Source organism: Rana temporaria, chromosome 2 (assembly GCF_905171775.1).
Source record: "Rana temporaria chromosome 2, aRanTem1.1, whole genome shotgun sequence".
Taxonomy (NCBI): domain Eukaryota; kingdom Metazoa; phylum Chordata; class Amphibia; order Anura; family Ranidae; genus Rana; species Rana temporaria.
Window position 1 is genome coordinate 539977412 of NC_053490.1, and position 14576 is coordinate 539991987.

Sequence of the window (14576 nt, forward strand, 5' to 3'; positions counted from 1 at the left end):
CTGGGTGTGCAGGGGGGCTGAGACGGTCCTTTGGGGCTGAGAGGCAGAGTAACAAACTGAACAAACATAAGCAGCTCCTTCCGGGGGATCGTTATATACAAAACCACGGAAAAAACTGTGGGTGTGGTCAGACTGCATCAACCGTGCTTAACCACTTCCATACCAGGCACTTACGCACCTTCCTGCCCAGGCCCATTTTCAGCTTTCAGCGCTGTCGCACTTTGAATGACAATTGCGCGGTCGTACAACACTGTACCCCAAATTTTTTTTATATATATTATATATATGAGCTTTCTTTTGGTGGTATTTGATCACCTCTGCGGGTTTCTATTTTTTGTGCATCAAATCGTATGATTAGGGGTGCGACGGATCAAAAAACTCACGGATCGGATCGATCCTCGGATCAGGAGTCACGGATCGGATCATTTTCGGATCAGCAAAAAAAAAAAAAAGACAAATCTTGTTACACCCACCAGAGTTTTATATTTCATAGTTATTTTCAACACAAAATGGAGTTTATATGCTTAAATACAGTGGGCCAGATTCATGAAGCACTTACACCGTTTTTTTTCTCTGCGCCTTACCCAGAGAACCAGATTACGCCTCCAAATAGACTTCATCGCCTCGGTGTAACCTTTCCACGCCGGCGCGGCGTTGGCGCAGATTTATGCTGGTCGGATCTGGCGCGGCCATGGTTTTTGTGTTTTAAATATGCAAATGAGGTTTTTGGGCCGATTCATCAACTTAAGCTTGTCCGGCGCAGGCTACTCCCGGTGAGCGGAGCTGAAATTTCCGGTGCAAAGTTACACCTCATAAAAGCAGGGGTAACTTTGCACCAAACTTGCACAGGTCAGCTGGAGAGCAGCTAAAGCAGCAGCGTTACAAACGAACTGAGCAACAACACTTGCTGGACAACACATAGAGGCGGTCCCCATGTTGGGAGAGGCCCTCAATAATTACAGCCCTCTCCTCTGGGCTGAAATTGGTCATCTGCCCACCTGAGGATTCCTCATCAGCCATAACTGCCCCACCACAATGCAAACAACCTAGCTTAGAAAAAAAAAAGCTTCAGTACATTTGCACCTGCAGGGCGGAAGTCTGGGCTGATTCAGGGACTGGGCTTTGGTAGTGGGTCGGCGTAGCTCAGGGATCACGCCGGGGCGCAGTTCTGAGCATGTGCAGATTGGGGCATTTACCCCTGGATGTCACTGAGCATGTGCGGTCTAAGATGCGCCCCGGCGTGACCCCTGCGCCACGCTCCCCGCTTCATTAGCATAGGGTGACTCCCAGTTGGCCTTACCCCGCCTTACGCCGTCTAAAATCCGCCCCGCTGGGGCATCGTAGACAAAAAAAGTTTCTTGAATCACCTAACTGCCTCTCCGCGCTGGACCGGTGTAGTCTAAAAATGATGCGCCACGCCGGTGCAAATCTGCACCATTGTACATGAATCTGGCCCAGTGTTTGAAAATCCGACGGACTGTTTAAATGTTACATTTTAAAAGCAGCAGCAAACCTGCTGACCTTACATGCTTGCTAATGTGACAGAACACCTCTGATTTTCACATTTAACTAAATGTGAAAATCAGAGGTGTTCTGTCACATTATTAAAGGGGTGGTTCCCCCTTAAAAACAACATTTTTTTATTCCACTGCCCCCCCACATTCCATCACGATTAATGCTCTTAATATTTTTTTCCTGCTGTACATACCTTAGTACAGCATCTTCACCCGTGCATCCGGGTTGCGGGTCCCGCGGGAGTGGGCGTTCCTCACAGGCTGTTGATTGACGTTTTCCCCAAAAACGAGCTCTCCCCCCCGTCGCGTAAGCCGCGTCACGATTGGCGAAAGGAGCCGAACGGCGATGCACATGCGCAGTATAGCGCCGACTCGCCGTTCGGCTCCTTTCGCCAACCGTGACGCGGCTTACGCGACGGGGGGGAGAGCTCGTTTTTGGGGAAAACGTCAATCAACAGCCTGTGAGGAACGCCCACTCCCGCGGGACTCGCAACCCGGATGGACGGGTGAAGATGCTGTACTAAGGTATGTACAGCAGGAAAAAAATATTAAGAGCATTAATCGTGATGGAATGTGGGGGGGCAGTGGAATAAAAAAATGTTGTTTTTAAGGGGGAACCACCGCTTTAAGCATGTGAGGTTTGCTGCTGCTTTTAAAACTAAACAGTCCGTTGGATTTTTAAATACTGTATTTATGCACATAAGCTCAGTTTTGTGTTGAAAATAACTATAAAAAAATATATGATCGGACACACACAGCAGGACACAGCAGGGCTTCACCTGTCAGTGATTATTGTGGGGTATGATGGTGTCCCCGTAGTGTGTGTGTGATGACAGGGGACACAGTGTGGAGGGGAGGAATGTGTCATATACTCGCAATGTATTAACTACCGTATGTGTTCTGCTCTCGTCCTCGTCCAGTGCTGGTGATGCCGAAGAGCATCCTCCCCCGTCCCCCGTCCAGGAACACAATAACAAACACCCGGCCCCCCCCCCCCCCCCCCCCCGGGCTCCGCAGCACTCCTCCTCCCTTCACACATGGCTCCGGCCAAAACACTAACACACTCTGCCTGCTTGTAACGCGCCCGCTGATTGGTTTGGAGGCAGGGCAACTCTGGGTCGTCGCTTCTGTTCTGCATCCTGATTGGCCGAGTGCTAGCGCCTCCTTCTTTCTTGTCAGTCAGTGTACTGCAGTGAGAGGAGGCTGAGGGAGCTCGCAATGTACGGATCATACGGATCACATGTGTGCCGATCCGAATAGGTTGATCCGTGCGGATCACGGATCAATGACGATCCGTTGCACCCCTACGTACGATCGTACGATAATCGGAGATTTCGAGAGCCGATCACGACAGTTCATCCGATATTATTATCTGATCAGACAAATACAAACATTTTCCAGATCAGATTTTCGTTTAGTCAGTATTGTTGTCGTCCGAATATACAACACAAATACATTACAACACGTCACATCACTTCCCGCTTTTTTATTCTGTCGTATGGGAAATTTCCGTAACTTTAGTAACCTCTCCATTTTCGATATGTGACTAGCATGCAAGAAAAAAAATAAACGATCTGTCGGCCGGTTTTCGGATGGCGTGTATGAGGCATCACACGTTTTGGTTTCACTTCTGTTTCTCATCACTGCAGTCTGTTCAGTGGTTTCACATTCTACCTTCTATCACCCCCCCGGAATTCCTGCTCTGCCGAGGATTTCTCTTCAGAGGTTTGCTGATTCATGTGGTTACCCAATATGTATTTATTATTGAATATTTATATTTTATTATTTATATTTAATTATTAATGTATTTTATATTTGTGTATATCTGTGTGTATATATATATATATTGATTGTTCCTACCTAAAGAAGGGCACAAACCAGTTATTAGCCCAAAACGATCGATTTGGAAATATCTAATGTTTGTATATTTGTATATCATTTTTTCTATTTACAAGAGAGAGAGAGTAAAGAGAGAGAGGGTAAAGAGAGAGAGAGAGAGTAAAGGGAGGGAGAGTAGAGAGAGAGAGAGAGAGAGAGAGAGAGAGAGAGAGAGTAAAGAGAGAGAGAGAGAGAGAGAAAAGAGAGAGAGTAAAGGGAGAGAGAGGGAGTGTATAGAGAGAGAGAGAGAGAGTAAAGAGAGAGAGAGAGTAAAGAGAGAGAGAGAGTAAAGAGAGAGAGAGAGAGAGTAAAGGGAGAGAGAGAGAGAGAGAGAGAGAGAGAGAGAGAGTAAAGATAGAGAGAGAGAGAGAGAGAGAGAGTAAAGGGAGAGAGAGTGAGTAAAGAGAGAGAGGGAAAAGGGAGAGAGAGGGAGAGTAAAGAGAGAGAGAGTAAAGAGAGAGAGAGTAAAGAGAGAGAGAGAGAGTAAAGGGAGAGAGAGGGAGAGTATAGAGAGGGAGAGTATAGAGAGAGTAAAGAGAGAGAGAGAGAGAGAGTAAAGAGAGAGAGAGAGAGTATATATATCAATATATATATATATAGAGAGAGAGAGAGTAAAGAGAGAGAGAGAGAGTAAAGAGAGAGAGAGAGAGAGGGAGAGTAGAGAGAGAGAGAGAGAGAGAGAGAGAGAGAGAGAGTAAAGAGAGAGAGAGAGTAAAGGGAGAGAGAGAGGGAGAGTATAGAGAGAGAGTAAAGAGAGAGAGAGAGAGAGTAAAGGGAGAGAGAGAGGGAGAGTATAGAGAGAGAATAAAGAGAGAGAGAGAGTAAAGGGAGAGAGAGTAAAGGGAGAGAGAGGGAGAGCAGCGAAGTTTGGGGTCCTGTCACCAGGGCTGGTGCAAGGATTTTTGACACCCTAGGCGAAACCTCATTTTGCCGCCCCCCACTTTGGCTCTGCCCCTGACTCCACCCCCTTTGCCCTTGTAACACATGTGACTTGACACATACACTGACCTACCTGAAAAGGGCCAGTGCTAGCCAATTTTGTGCCCTAGGCACGACCAGCTAATTGGGGAGGAGGGAAGAGGGGGGCTAAGAGAGAGGGGGACTGAGAGGGCGGCTGTAAGAGAGGGAGGCTTTAAGAGAAGAGGGGTTGAGAGAGTGGGGGCTGAGAGAGGGAGGGCTGGCTAAGAATGAAGGGAAGGCTAAGAGAGGAGGGAGAGCTAAAAGAGGGGGCTGAGAGAGATGGGGCATGAGAGAGGTAGGTAGGAGGGAGGGCGGGCTGAGAGAGAGAGAGAGAGAGGTAGGTAGGAGGGAGGGAGGGCTGAGAGAGGTAGGTAGGTAGGAGGGAGGTAGGTAGGAGGGAGGGAGGGCTGAGAGAGAGAGGTAGGTAGGAGGGAGGGCTGAGAGAGAGAGGTAGGTAGGAGGGAGGGCTGAGAGAGAGGTAGGTAGGAGGGAGGGAGGGCTGAGAGAGAGGTAGGAGGGAGGGCTGAGAGAGAGGTAGGAGGGAGAGGGGGGCTGAGAGAGAGGGAGAGGGGAGCTGAGGGAGAGGGGGGCTGAGAGAGAGGGAGAGGGGGGCTGAGAGAGAGGGAGAGGGGAGCTGAGGGAGAGGGGGGCTGAGAGAGAGGAAGAGGGGGGCTGAGAGAGAGGGAGAGGGGAGCTGAGGGAGAGGGGGGCTGAGAGAGAGGAACAGGGGGGCTGAGAGAGAGGGAGAGGGGAGCTGAGGGAGAGGGGGGCTGAGAGAGAGGAACAGGGGGGCTGAGAGAGAGGGAGAGGGGGGCTGAGAGAGAGGGAGAAGGGAGGCTGAGAGAGAGGGAGAGGGGAGCTGAGGGAGAGGGGGGCTGAGAGAGAGGAACAGGGGGGCTGAGAAGAGGGAGAGGGGGGCTGAGAGAGAGGGAGAAGGGGGGCTGAGAGAGAGGGAGAAGGGGGGCTGAGAGAGAGGGGGTGTTAGGAGAGTGGGGGCTGAGAGAGGGAGTGCTAAGAATGGAGGGAGGGCTAAGAGAGGGGGGCTGATAGAGATGGGTGGGTTGATAGACAGGTGGGCTAAGGGGGGGGCTGAGAGAATAGGGAGGGGGCTTAGAGAGGGGGGGCTGAGAAAATAGGGAGGGCTAGGAGAAAAGGGAGGGGCTTAGAGAGAGACGGGGGTTGAGAAAATAGGGAGGGCTGAGAGAGGGGGGATGGCTGAAAGACAGGGGGCTGAGAGAGAAAGGAGGGGGGTGGCTGAGAGTATAGGGATGGCTGAGGGTATAGGGATGGCTGAGTTTATAGGGGTGGCTGAGGGTATACGGATGGCTGAGGGTATAGGGAGGGCTGAGGGTATAGGGAGGGCTGAGAGTATAGGGAGGGCTGAGGGTATAGGGAGGGCTGAGGGTATAGGGAGGGCTGAGGGTATAGGGAGGGCTGAGGGTATAGGGAGGGCTGAGGGTATAGGGATGGCTGAGGGTATAGGGATGGCTGAAGGTATAGAGATGGCTGAGGGTATAGAGATGGCTAAGGGTATAGGGATGGCTGAGGGTATAGGGATGGCTGAGGGTATAGGGATGGCTGAGGGTATAGAGATGGCTGAGGGTATAGGGATGGCTGAGGGTATAGAGATGGCTGAGGGTATAGGGATGGCTGAGGGTATAGGGATGGCTGAGGGTATAGGGATGGCTGAGGGTATAGAGATGGCTGAGGGTATAGGGAGGGGGCTGATCGAGAGAGAAGGACTGAGAGGGGGGCTTAGAAAGAGGGGAGGGGGCTTGAGAAAGGGAGGGGGAGTTGGGGGGAGATAAGAGACTCCTAGCCTTGTCCCTGCAGTCCCACCTCTGTCCCAGTCTCTGTCTGCAGGTGTGTTTGACGACAGACAGTACCTTCCATGCAATGATGTCAGTCTCCTGCACAATCCGTCCAATTCCAGTGGCTCCCGCAGGCTCAGCAGCCTGAGTCCTGCCCGTCCTCTGTGCCCCCAGTGAGCGGCGAGCCTGTCAGCTCCGGTCCTCACATCAGAGCATGCGGAGGAACTTGGAGCAGTCCATGCTCTGGAAGGCAGCATGGGGTACGCTGTGCCCGCTTGTCTCCTGGGGAGGCGGGGTCAGAGGACGAGGTCAAGGAGGAGGCGGTGTCACGGTGGAGCTCTTCTCCCGAATCCCGGGCTTATCTGCGTTTGAGTCGGCTGGCCCCTCGCTGTTCACTGCCATTATAGCGATGGATGCCCAGCCGCCCACGCCTCCCCAAGGGTGCTACTGATTGCCGCGCAGCCACACACATGGTGCTTGACAGCCGGGTAGAGGATGAGGCACATTGATATGCTCCAGGCACCCTCTCCTCCCAGTGGAGTGTAGTTAAGCCAGCGGCCGTGGCTGCGCTCTAGGCGGCAGTGCGCTCTAGGCGACTGCCTAATCTGCCTAGTGGTAGCGCCGGCCCTGCCTGTCACCTACCCAGACCAATCCAAATGGGACCCCAGCCAAACAGAAATATTCCATCTGGAATTTTGCAAGCACCTCCTCCAAGTTCATCGGAGCACCTCCAACAGTGCTTGCCGGTCCGAGCTGGGCAGATTTCCCTTACTTCTCGCAGTACAGAAGAGGGCGCTATCATACTGGGACCACCTACAAAACAGCAGTCCCAACTCCTACCACCATCAAGCCTTACTGGACAGTAAGAACCAGTCCAAGCCGTGTGGCATGCAACAACTCATCAACACCTTGTCTCCCCAAAACTATCAGCAATGCGGCCTGACAAAATCTCAAATAAAAATCATAACTTATAACTCCAAAGAAAAACATGTTGGAGAATGGAGACACGCAATAACAAACTCCAAAAAACTAACAATTTACCAGTCACTGCAGAGAGAATACAAACTGGCCCCGTACCTGGAGGTGCTACAAGACCCCAAAGAGAGACAGACAATGAGCCATACAGACTGAGCGCCCACAGCCTGGAAATGGAATTAGGGCGGCACAGACAGACCTACAAGCCCAGGGAGAGGAGACTGTGCCAGCAATGTGACCAGGGGGTCCCTGAGGATGAGGAACACTTCCTGCTACAATGTGACCAGGGGGTCCCGGAGGATGAGGAACACTTCCTGTTACATTGCACCAAGTACTCATCAGTGAGGGACACTCACTTCCAGAGACTCTCCGCTCTCATCCCGGACTTCAATTCTACAGAAGAGAAGAGGAAATTCCAAATTCTACTGGGAGAAGAGGAGCCAATGGTGAAGATAGCTGCCCAATATGTGACCGCGTGTCACAGACTGAGAGGGACATGAGAGACATTCCCCTTTATATTACCCCCCCTTCCCCTTTATATTACCCCCTTCCTCTTTTTCTTGCTTTGGCAATGCTAACATGTATTTGGTCCTGCCAATAAAGCTTATTTGAATTGAATTGAATTGAATTGAATTGTATAGAGAGAGAGAGTAAAGAGGGAGAGAGAGTAAAGAGAGAGAGAGAGTAAAGAGAGAGAGAGAGAGTAAAGGGAGAGAGAGAGGGAGGGAGAGTAATGAGAGAGAGAGTAAAGGGAGAGAGAGAGAGAGGGAGAGTATAGAGAGGGAGAGTATATAGAGAGAGAGGGAGAGTATAGAGAGAGAGTAAAGAGAGAGAGTAAAGAGAGAGAGAGAGGATGTAAAGAGAGAGAGGGAGAGTAAAGAGAGAGAGAGTAGAGAGAGAGTAAAGAGAGAGAGGGTGTAAAGAGAGAGAGAGGGAGAGTATAGAGAGAGAGTAAAGAGAGAGAGGGAGAGTATAGAGAGAGAGAGAGGGGGAGAGTATAGAGAGAGAGAGAGAGGGAGAGTATAGAGAGAGAGAGGGAGAGTATAGAGAGAGAGTAAAGAGAGAGAGAGAGAGGATGTAAAGAGAGAGAGAGGGAGAGTAAAGAGAGAGAGAGTAAAGAGAGAGAGGGTGTAAAGAGAGAGAGAGAGAGGGAGAGTATAGAGAGAGAGTAAAGAGAGAGAGAGGGAGAGTATAGAGAGAGAGAGGGAGAGTATAGAGAGAGAGAGAGGGAGAGTATAGAGAGAGAGAGGGAGAGTATAGAGAGAGAGCGAGGGAGAGTATAGAGAGAGAGAGTAAAGAGAGAGAGGGTGTAAAGAGAGAGAGAGGGAGAGTATAGAGAGAGAGTAAAGAGAGAGAGAGTAAAGAGAGAGAGGGAGAGTAAAGAGAGAGAGAGGTAGTATATATATATATATATATATATATATATATATATATATATATATATATATATATATATACATATACATACACATATATATATATATATATACATACACATATATATATATATATATATATATACACATACATACATACAAGCGATGTCTTGAAATAAGAGTAGCGTCATGTCACATCTGAGTATAAAAGAGAAGAGAGGAACCTCTAATATACACTATACACACGATCATTTTTTGGCATGAAAAAGGACAAAAAAAAATTCGAGCATGCTGCATTTTTTAACGTCGTTTTAAAAAATGAAGTTTTTCGGGTTGTAAAAAATTATCGTGTGTGGGCTAAAAAGACGTGAAAAACCCGCGCATGCTCAGAAGCAAGTTATGAGACGGGAGCGCTCGTTCTGGTAAAACTACCGTTCATAATGGAGTAAGCACATTCATCACGCTGTAACAGACAGAGAAGCGCAAATCGTCTTTTACTAACAAGGAATCAGCTAAAGCAGCCCCAAGGGTGGCGCCATCCGAAGGAACTTCCCCTTTAGAGTGCCGTCGTACGTGTTGTACGTCACCGCGCTTTGTTGATCATTTTTTTAAAACGATGGTGTGTGGGCAACGTCGTTTTTAATGATGAAGTTGGAAAAACTTTGGGCCAGATTCACAGAAGAGATATGACGGCGTATCTCCTAATACGCCGTTGTATCTCTGAGAGTATCTATGCGCCTGGTTCATAGAATCAGTTACGCATAGATATCCCTAAGATCCGACAGGTGTAATTGACTTACACCGTCGGATCCTAGGATGCAATACTTCCGCCGCCGCTGGGTGGAGTTCGCGTAGTTTTCCAGCGTCGGGTATGCAAATGAGGTTTTACTGCGATCCACGACGGTTTTCGCGTTCGTTACGTCATCGTTAGTAATTTTTTTCCCGTCGCAAAGTTAAGCCTGCTATTTCATGGCTTAACTTTAGACAAGCATGGCCGTCGTTCCCGGGTCGAATTTCAAATTTTTTTTTTTTGCGCAAGACGTCCAGGAATACGAACGTACGTTACGCACGTCGCCGTTCAAAAAAATTACATCACTTCACGCAAAGCACGGCGGGAATTTCAAAACGGAGCATGCGCAGTACGTCCGGTGCGGGAGCGCGCCTAATTTAAATGGTACACGCCCCATTTGAATTAGGCGGGCTTGCGCCGGACGCCGCCGCCGTAAGTTTACACGCAAGTGCTTGGTGAATCAGGCACTTGCGATGAAAACTTGCGGCGGTGTAACGTATAGACGATACGTTACGCCGCCGCATTTATATGTGAATCTGGCCCTTTGTTTTTTGGACATGCAGAAAAATGATCGTGTGTACGCGCCATTAGTGTAGCAATATGGTTACATGTAATGAAGGGACAACATTTAGCAACTTATTGCTACACTTAGAGGCGCCTCTCTTCTCTTTTATACCCTGTAAAAAAAATGCTTTGATATACAAGTGCTTTGGATTACAAGCATGTTTCTGGAATTATGCTCGCAAACCGAGGTTTTACTGTAATTTAAAATCTTGCTAGAAATAAATGATGGTGGAGCTTTGCTAAAAATCATGCTAATTCTTATTTCTTCAGATTAAAAGAAAAAACAGAAAATCCGAGCTCATTGCCTAATCACCACAACCGTGTAACTGAAGGCAATTAGACTGAACTTTACAAGAACATTTTCCTAGAGCTTAGCAAACGCTGTAAACCACATAACAGCTCTCATATATATAGTGCAGTCGCCATCTGCTCCTATTAGACATTCGGGTCTTCCCCTTTACTCTGCTCATGTTTCTGTTCAACTTTCTATCTTAGTGTGCAGCAAACCACTCACCAGAACATGAGGACCTTGAGATAAAAAAATGTCTACATACGATAGGGACTTGTCCTACATTGCACTTCCTTGTGAAACTCAAACAGCACAGAAACTAAAGGACAGCAAAGTGTAGTATGTATAAAAACTAGTGCTGTCAAACGATTAAAATTTTTAATCGCGATTAATCGCATTAATGTCATAGTTAACTCACGATTAATCGCTCTAATTTATGACGAATTTCCCCACAAATATCGCACAATTCTGCAAGTGATTATAATTTATTATCGCTGTTTTCTAGCTGATCTAAAACCATTTTTGACATAAAGGGACACTTTTGGACAATCTACAGTTTTTCAGGCAGAAAGAATAGTTTTTATTATATAAAAGAACATGTAGGGCACTGGGCAGACCACTAGGGACAAGGGGGGTGTGTATTTTTTACATACAGTACTGTAATCTATAAGATTACAGTATACTGTGTGTATTGTGTTTGTTTACTTTTTTAAATTTGGCGCCGTTCTCCGCTCCCGTGCGTCGTAACGTCGCAGGGAACGGAGCTCGGCGGCACACAGGCACTGTGAATCGAGCGAGGAGGACCCGCCGAGCGAGGAGGACCCGCCAAGCGAGGAGGACCCGCCAAGCAAGCAGGACCCGCTCGATCACACAGCGGGGTGGCATCGCTGGATCCAGGGGCAAGGTGAGTAACTTGCCTGTGAATCCAGCGAGAAGGTAAGCCGCGCCGTGCCGCTGCACACTCTGCATGTCCACCCCGAGGGCTCCTGCGTTAATCGCGCGATAAAAATATTGACGGCGTTAACATGGGTTTGCGTTAACGCCGTTAATATCGCGTTTAACGCACAGCCCTAATAAAAACCAAGAAGTAGAACCCTGCACCAATCCAATCACTTCCTTCTTCCCATGGTCTCTTCTCATCTAAGATTCTCTGTGTGCCCCCCCCCCCCCCAGGCCACTCCATCCTACAAGTTTCATCAGGGCCTTGATCCCACCATAAGCTTTATAGACCTTCACCAAACTGGGCCTCTACCGACATGGACAACTGTACTTACTGAGAACTGGGCAGCAATGGAAAACCCAGACTGCCTACCACTGGTACACAAAGTCATAGAGCTCAGAAATGTATTTCCAAGTTACAACACTGCATATGGGTCTGATCACCCATGCCAGGATTTTTTTTTCTATTATTATCCAATAACTTCTGGCATTTTTGTATGATTATCCAATGATGCTGGGCATTTTTCTCTGATTGACCAATGATGACTGGCCTTTTTTTTTACTAGTGCTCAATCACACGTGGCAATTTTCTCCCACTGACCAATGACATTGAGCATTTTAATCTCACTTCCCAATAACACTGTGCATTGACTACCATTATCCAATAACACCACGTGTACGCCATACCCTCAAACCCCTATAGGTGTACGCTGTACCCGCAAACCGCCCTAGGTAAACACCATTCTGGAAAACCACCATAGGTGTAAGCCGTACCTGCAAACCCTCATAGGTGTAAGCCGTACCCGCAAACCCTCATAGGTGTAAGCCGTTCCCGCAAACCCCTATAGGTGTACGCTGTATCCCCAAACCACCATAGGTGTAAGCTATTACCGCAAACCGCCATAGGTGTAAGCCATTACCGCAAACCGCCATAGGTGTACGCTGTACCCCCAAACCGCCAAAGGTGTATGCCATTCCCGCAAACCGCCATAAGTGCATGCCATTCCCGCAAACCGCCATAGGTGTACGCTGTACCCCCAAACCGCCATAGGTGTACGCCGTACCCACAAACCGCCATAGGTGTATGCCATTCCCGCAAACCGCCATAGGTGTACGCTGTTCCCGCAAACCGCCATAGGTGTACCCATACCCGCAAACCACCAAAGATGTACACCTTTCCCACAAACCGCCATAGGTGTACGCTGTACCCGCAAACCGCCATAGGTGTACGCTGTACCCGCAAACCGCCATAGGTGTACGCCATTCCCACAAACCGCCATAGGTGTACGCTGTACCCGCAAACCGCCATAGGTGTACGCCGTTCCCACAAACCGCCATAGGTGTACGCCATTCCCACAAACCGCCATAGGTGTACGCTGTACCCGCAAACCGCCATAGGTGTACGCCGTTCCCACAAACCGCCATAGGTGTACGCCGTTCCCGCAAACTGCCATAGGTGTACGCTGTACCCGCAAACCGCCATAGGTGTACGCCGTTCCCACAAACCGCCATAGGTGTACGCCGTTCCCGCAAACCGCCATAGGTGTACGCCATTCCTGCAAATCGCCACAGCTGTACATCGGCTATTTTAAGGAGCCATAGCCACAGGCACGCCCGCAGCACAGCGGGGGAGCCAATGCTCGTGACTGGGGGCTGCAATGTCCCCCGGCCACCCGTGATTGCAGGAACGAGAGACAGAACGTTCTGTCAGGGGATTACACCCCCTAGGTTCAACCCCTCCCCTGCCAGTGACATTTACACAGTAATTAGTGCATTTTTATAGCTCTGAACGCTGTCAATGATCCCAAAAATGTGTCAAAAGTGTCTGAAGTGTCCGCCATAATGTCGCAATCCTACTAAAAACGCAGGTCGTCGCCATTACTAGTAAAAAACTTTTGCGCAAACCAATCAATATACACTCTTTGCATTTATTTAATTTTTTTAAATATGTAGAAGAATATATATTGGCCTAAACTGGTAAAGAATTAATTTTTATTTTTTTGGGGATATTTATTATAGCAAAAAGTTAAAAAATATTGTATTGCTTTTTTGTTTTAAAGCGCAAAAAAAAAAAAAAAAACCCAGAGGTGATCAAATACCACCAGAATAAATCTCTATTTGTTGTAACAAAATTATAAAAAAAATTGTTTAGGTACAGTGTAGCATGACCGTATCGCAAAAAATGGCCTGGTCATGAAGGGGGGGGGGTAAATCTTCTGGTCTGTAAATGGTTAAACACCCAACCTTGTACAATGGAAACTAAGCCAAATAAACACTCCAAAGTGAAGCTTCTTCACTCCTTTAGTAAATCACCCCCAGAAGATCAGCCGTCATCACTCAGGTCTTTCCACTGAACCATCTTAATGGGACGCACACACGATCCGAAAACCGTATGAAAAATACCGCTTTCCAATTGATCGTATGATAATCGGAGCTTTCGAGAGCCGATCACGACAGTTCATCCGATATTATTATCTGATCAGACAAATACAAACATTTTCCAGATCAGATTTTCGTTCAATCAGTAAAGTTGTCGTCCGAAAATTCAACACAAATACATGACAACACATCACATCACTTCCCATTTTTTTGTTCTGTCATATGGGAAATTTTCGTAACTTTAGTAACCTCTCCATTTTCGATATGTGAATAGCATGCAAGAAAAAAAAAACGATCTGTCGGCCGGTTTTCGGATGGCGTGTATGAGGCATCACACGGTTCTGGTTGCACTTCTGTTTCTCATCACTGCAGTCTGTTCAGTGGTTTCACATTCTACCTTCTATCACCGCCGGAATTCCTGCTCTGCCGAGGATTTCTCCTCAGAGGTTTGCTGATTCATGTGGTTACCCAATATGTATTTATTATTGAATATTTATATTTTATTATTTATATTTATTTATTAATGTATTTTATATCTGTGTATATATAGTGATAGTTCATACCTAAAGAAGGGCGCAAACCAGTTATTAGCCCAAAACTATCGATTTGGAAATATCTAATGTTTGTATATTTGTATATACATTTTTTCTATTTCCAAGAGAGAGTATAGAGAGAGCGAGAGAGTATAGAGAGAGCGAGAGAGTATAGAGAGAGAGAGGGTACAGAGAGAGAGAGAGTACAGAGTGAGAGAGAGAGTACAGAGAGAGAGAGAGTACAGAGTGAGAGAGAGTACAGAGAGAGAGAGAGAGAGAGAGTACAGAGTGAGAGAGAGAGTACAGAGAGAGAGAGAGAGAGCACAGAGTGAGAGAGAGAGTACAGAGCGAGAGAGAGAGTACAGAGAGAGAGTACAGAGTGAGAGAGAGTACAGAGAGAGAGAGGGAGAGTATAGAGAGAGAGTATATAGATCGAGAGAGAGTAGAGAGAGAGAGAGTGCTCCAACAGTGCTTGCCGGTCCGAGTTGGGCAGATTTCCCTTACTTCTCGCAGTACAGAAGAGGGCGCTATGATACTGGGACCACCTACAAAACAGCAGTCCCAACTC

The 14576-nt window shown here is 47.9% G+C and overlaps 2 protein-coding genes across 3 annotated transcripts in view; both read right to left on the reverse strand.

The window, feature by feature from the left end:
- LOC120928122 (butyrophilin-like protein 8) overlaps positions 1–2471 on the reverse strand; it is a 74420-nt gene extending 71949 nt beyond the window's left edge. For both annotated transcript variants that reach the window (XM_040339234.1, XM_040339233.1), the window contains exon 1: positions 2405–2471. In XM_040339234.1, coding sequence (XP_040195168.1) covers positions 2405–2456 — 52 coding nt within the window. In that variant the 5' untranslated portion in view covers positions 2457–2471. The remainder of the gene's footprint in view (positions 1–2404) is intronic.
- LOC120928396 overlaps positions 1–14576 on the reverse strand; it is a 328747-nt gene that overhangs the window by 178708 nt on the left and 135463 nt on the right. The gene's annotated exons all lie outside the window — the stretch shown is intronic.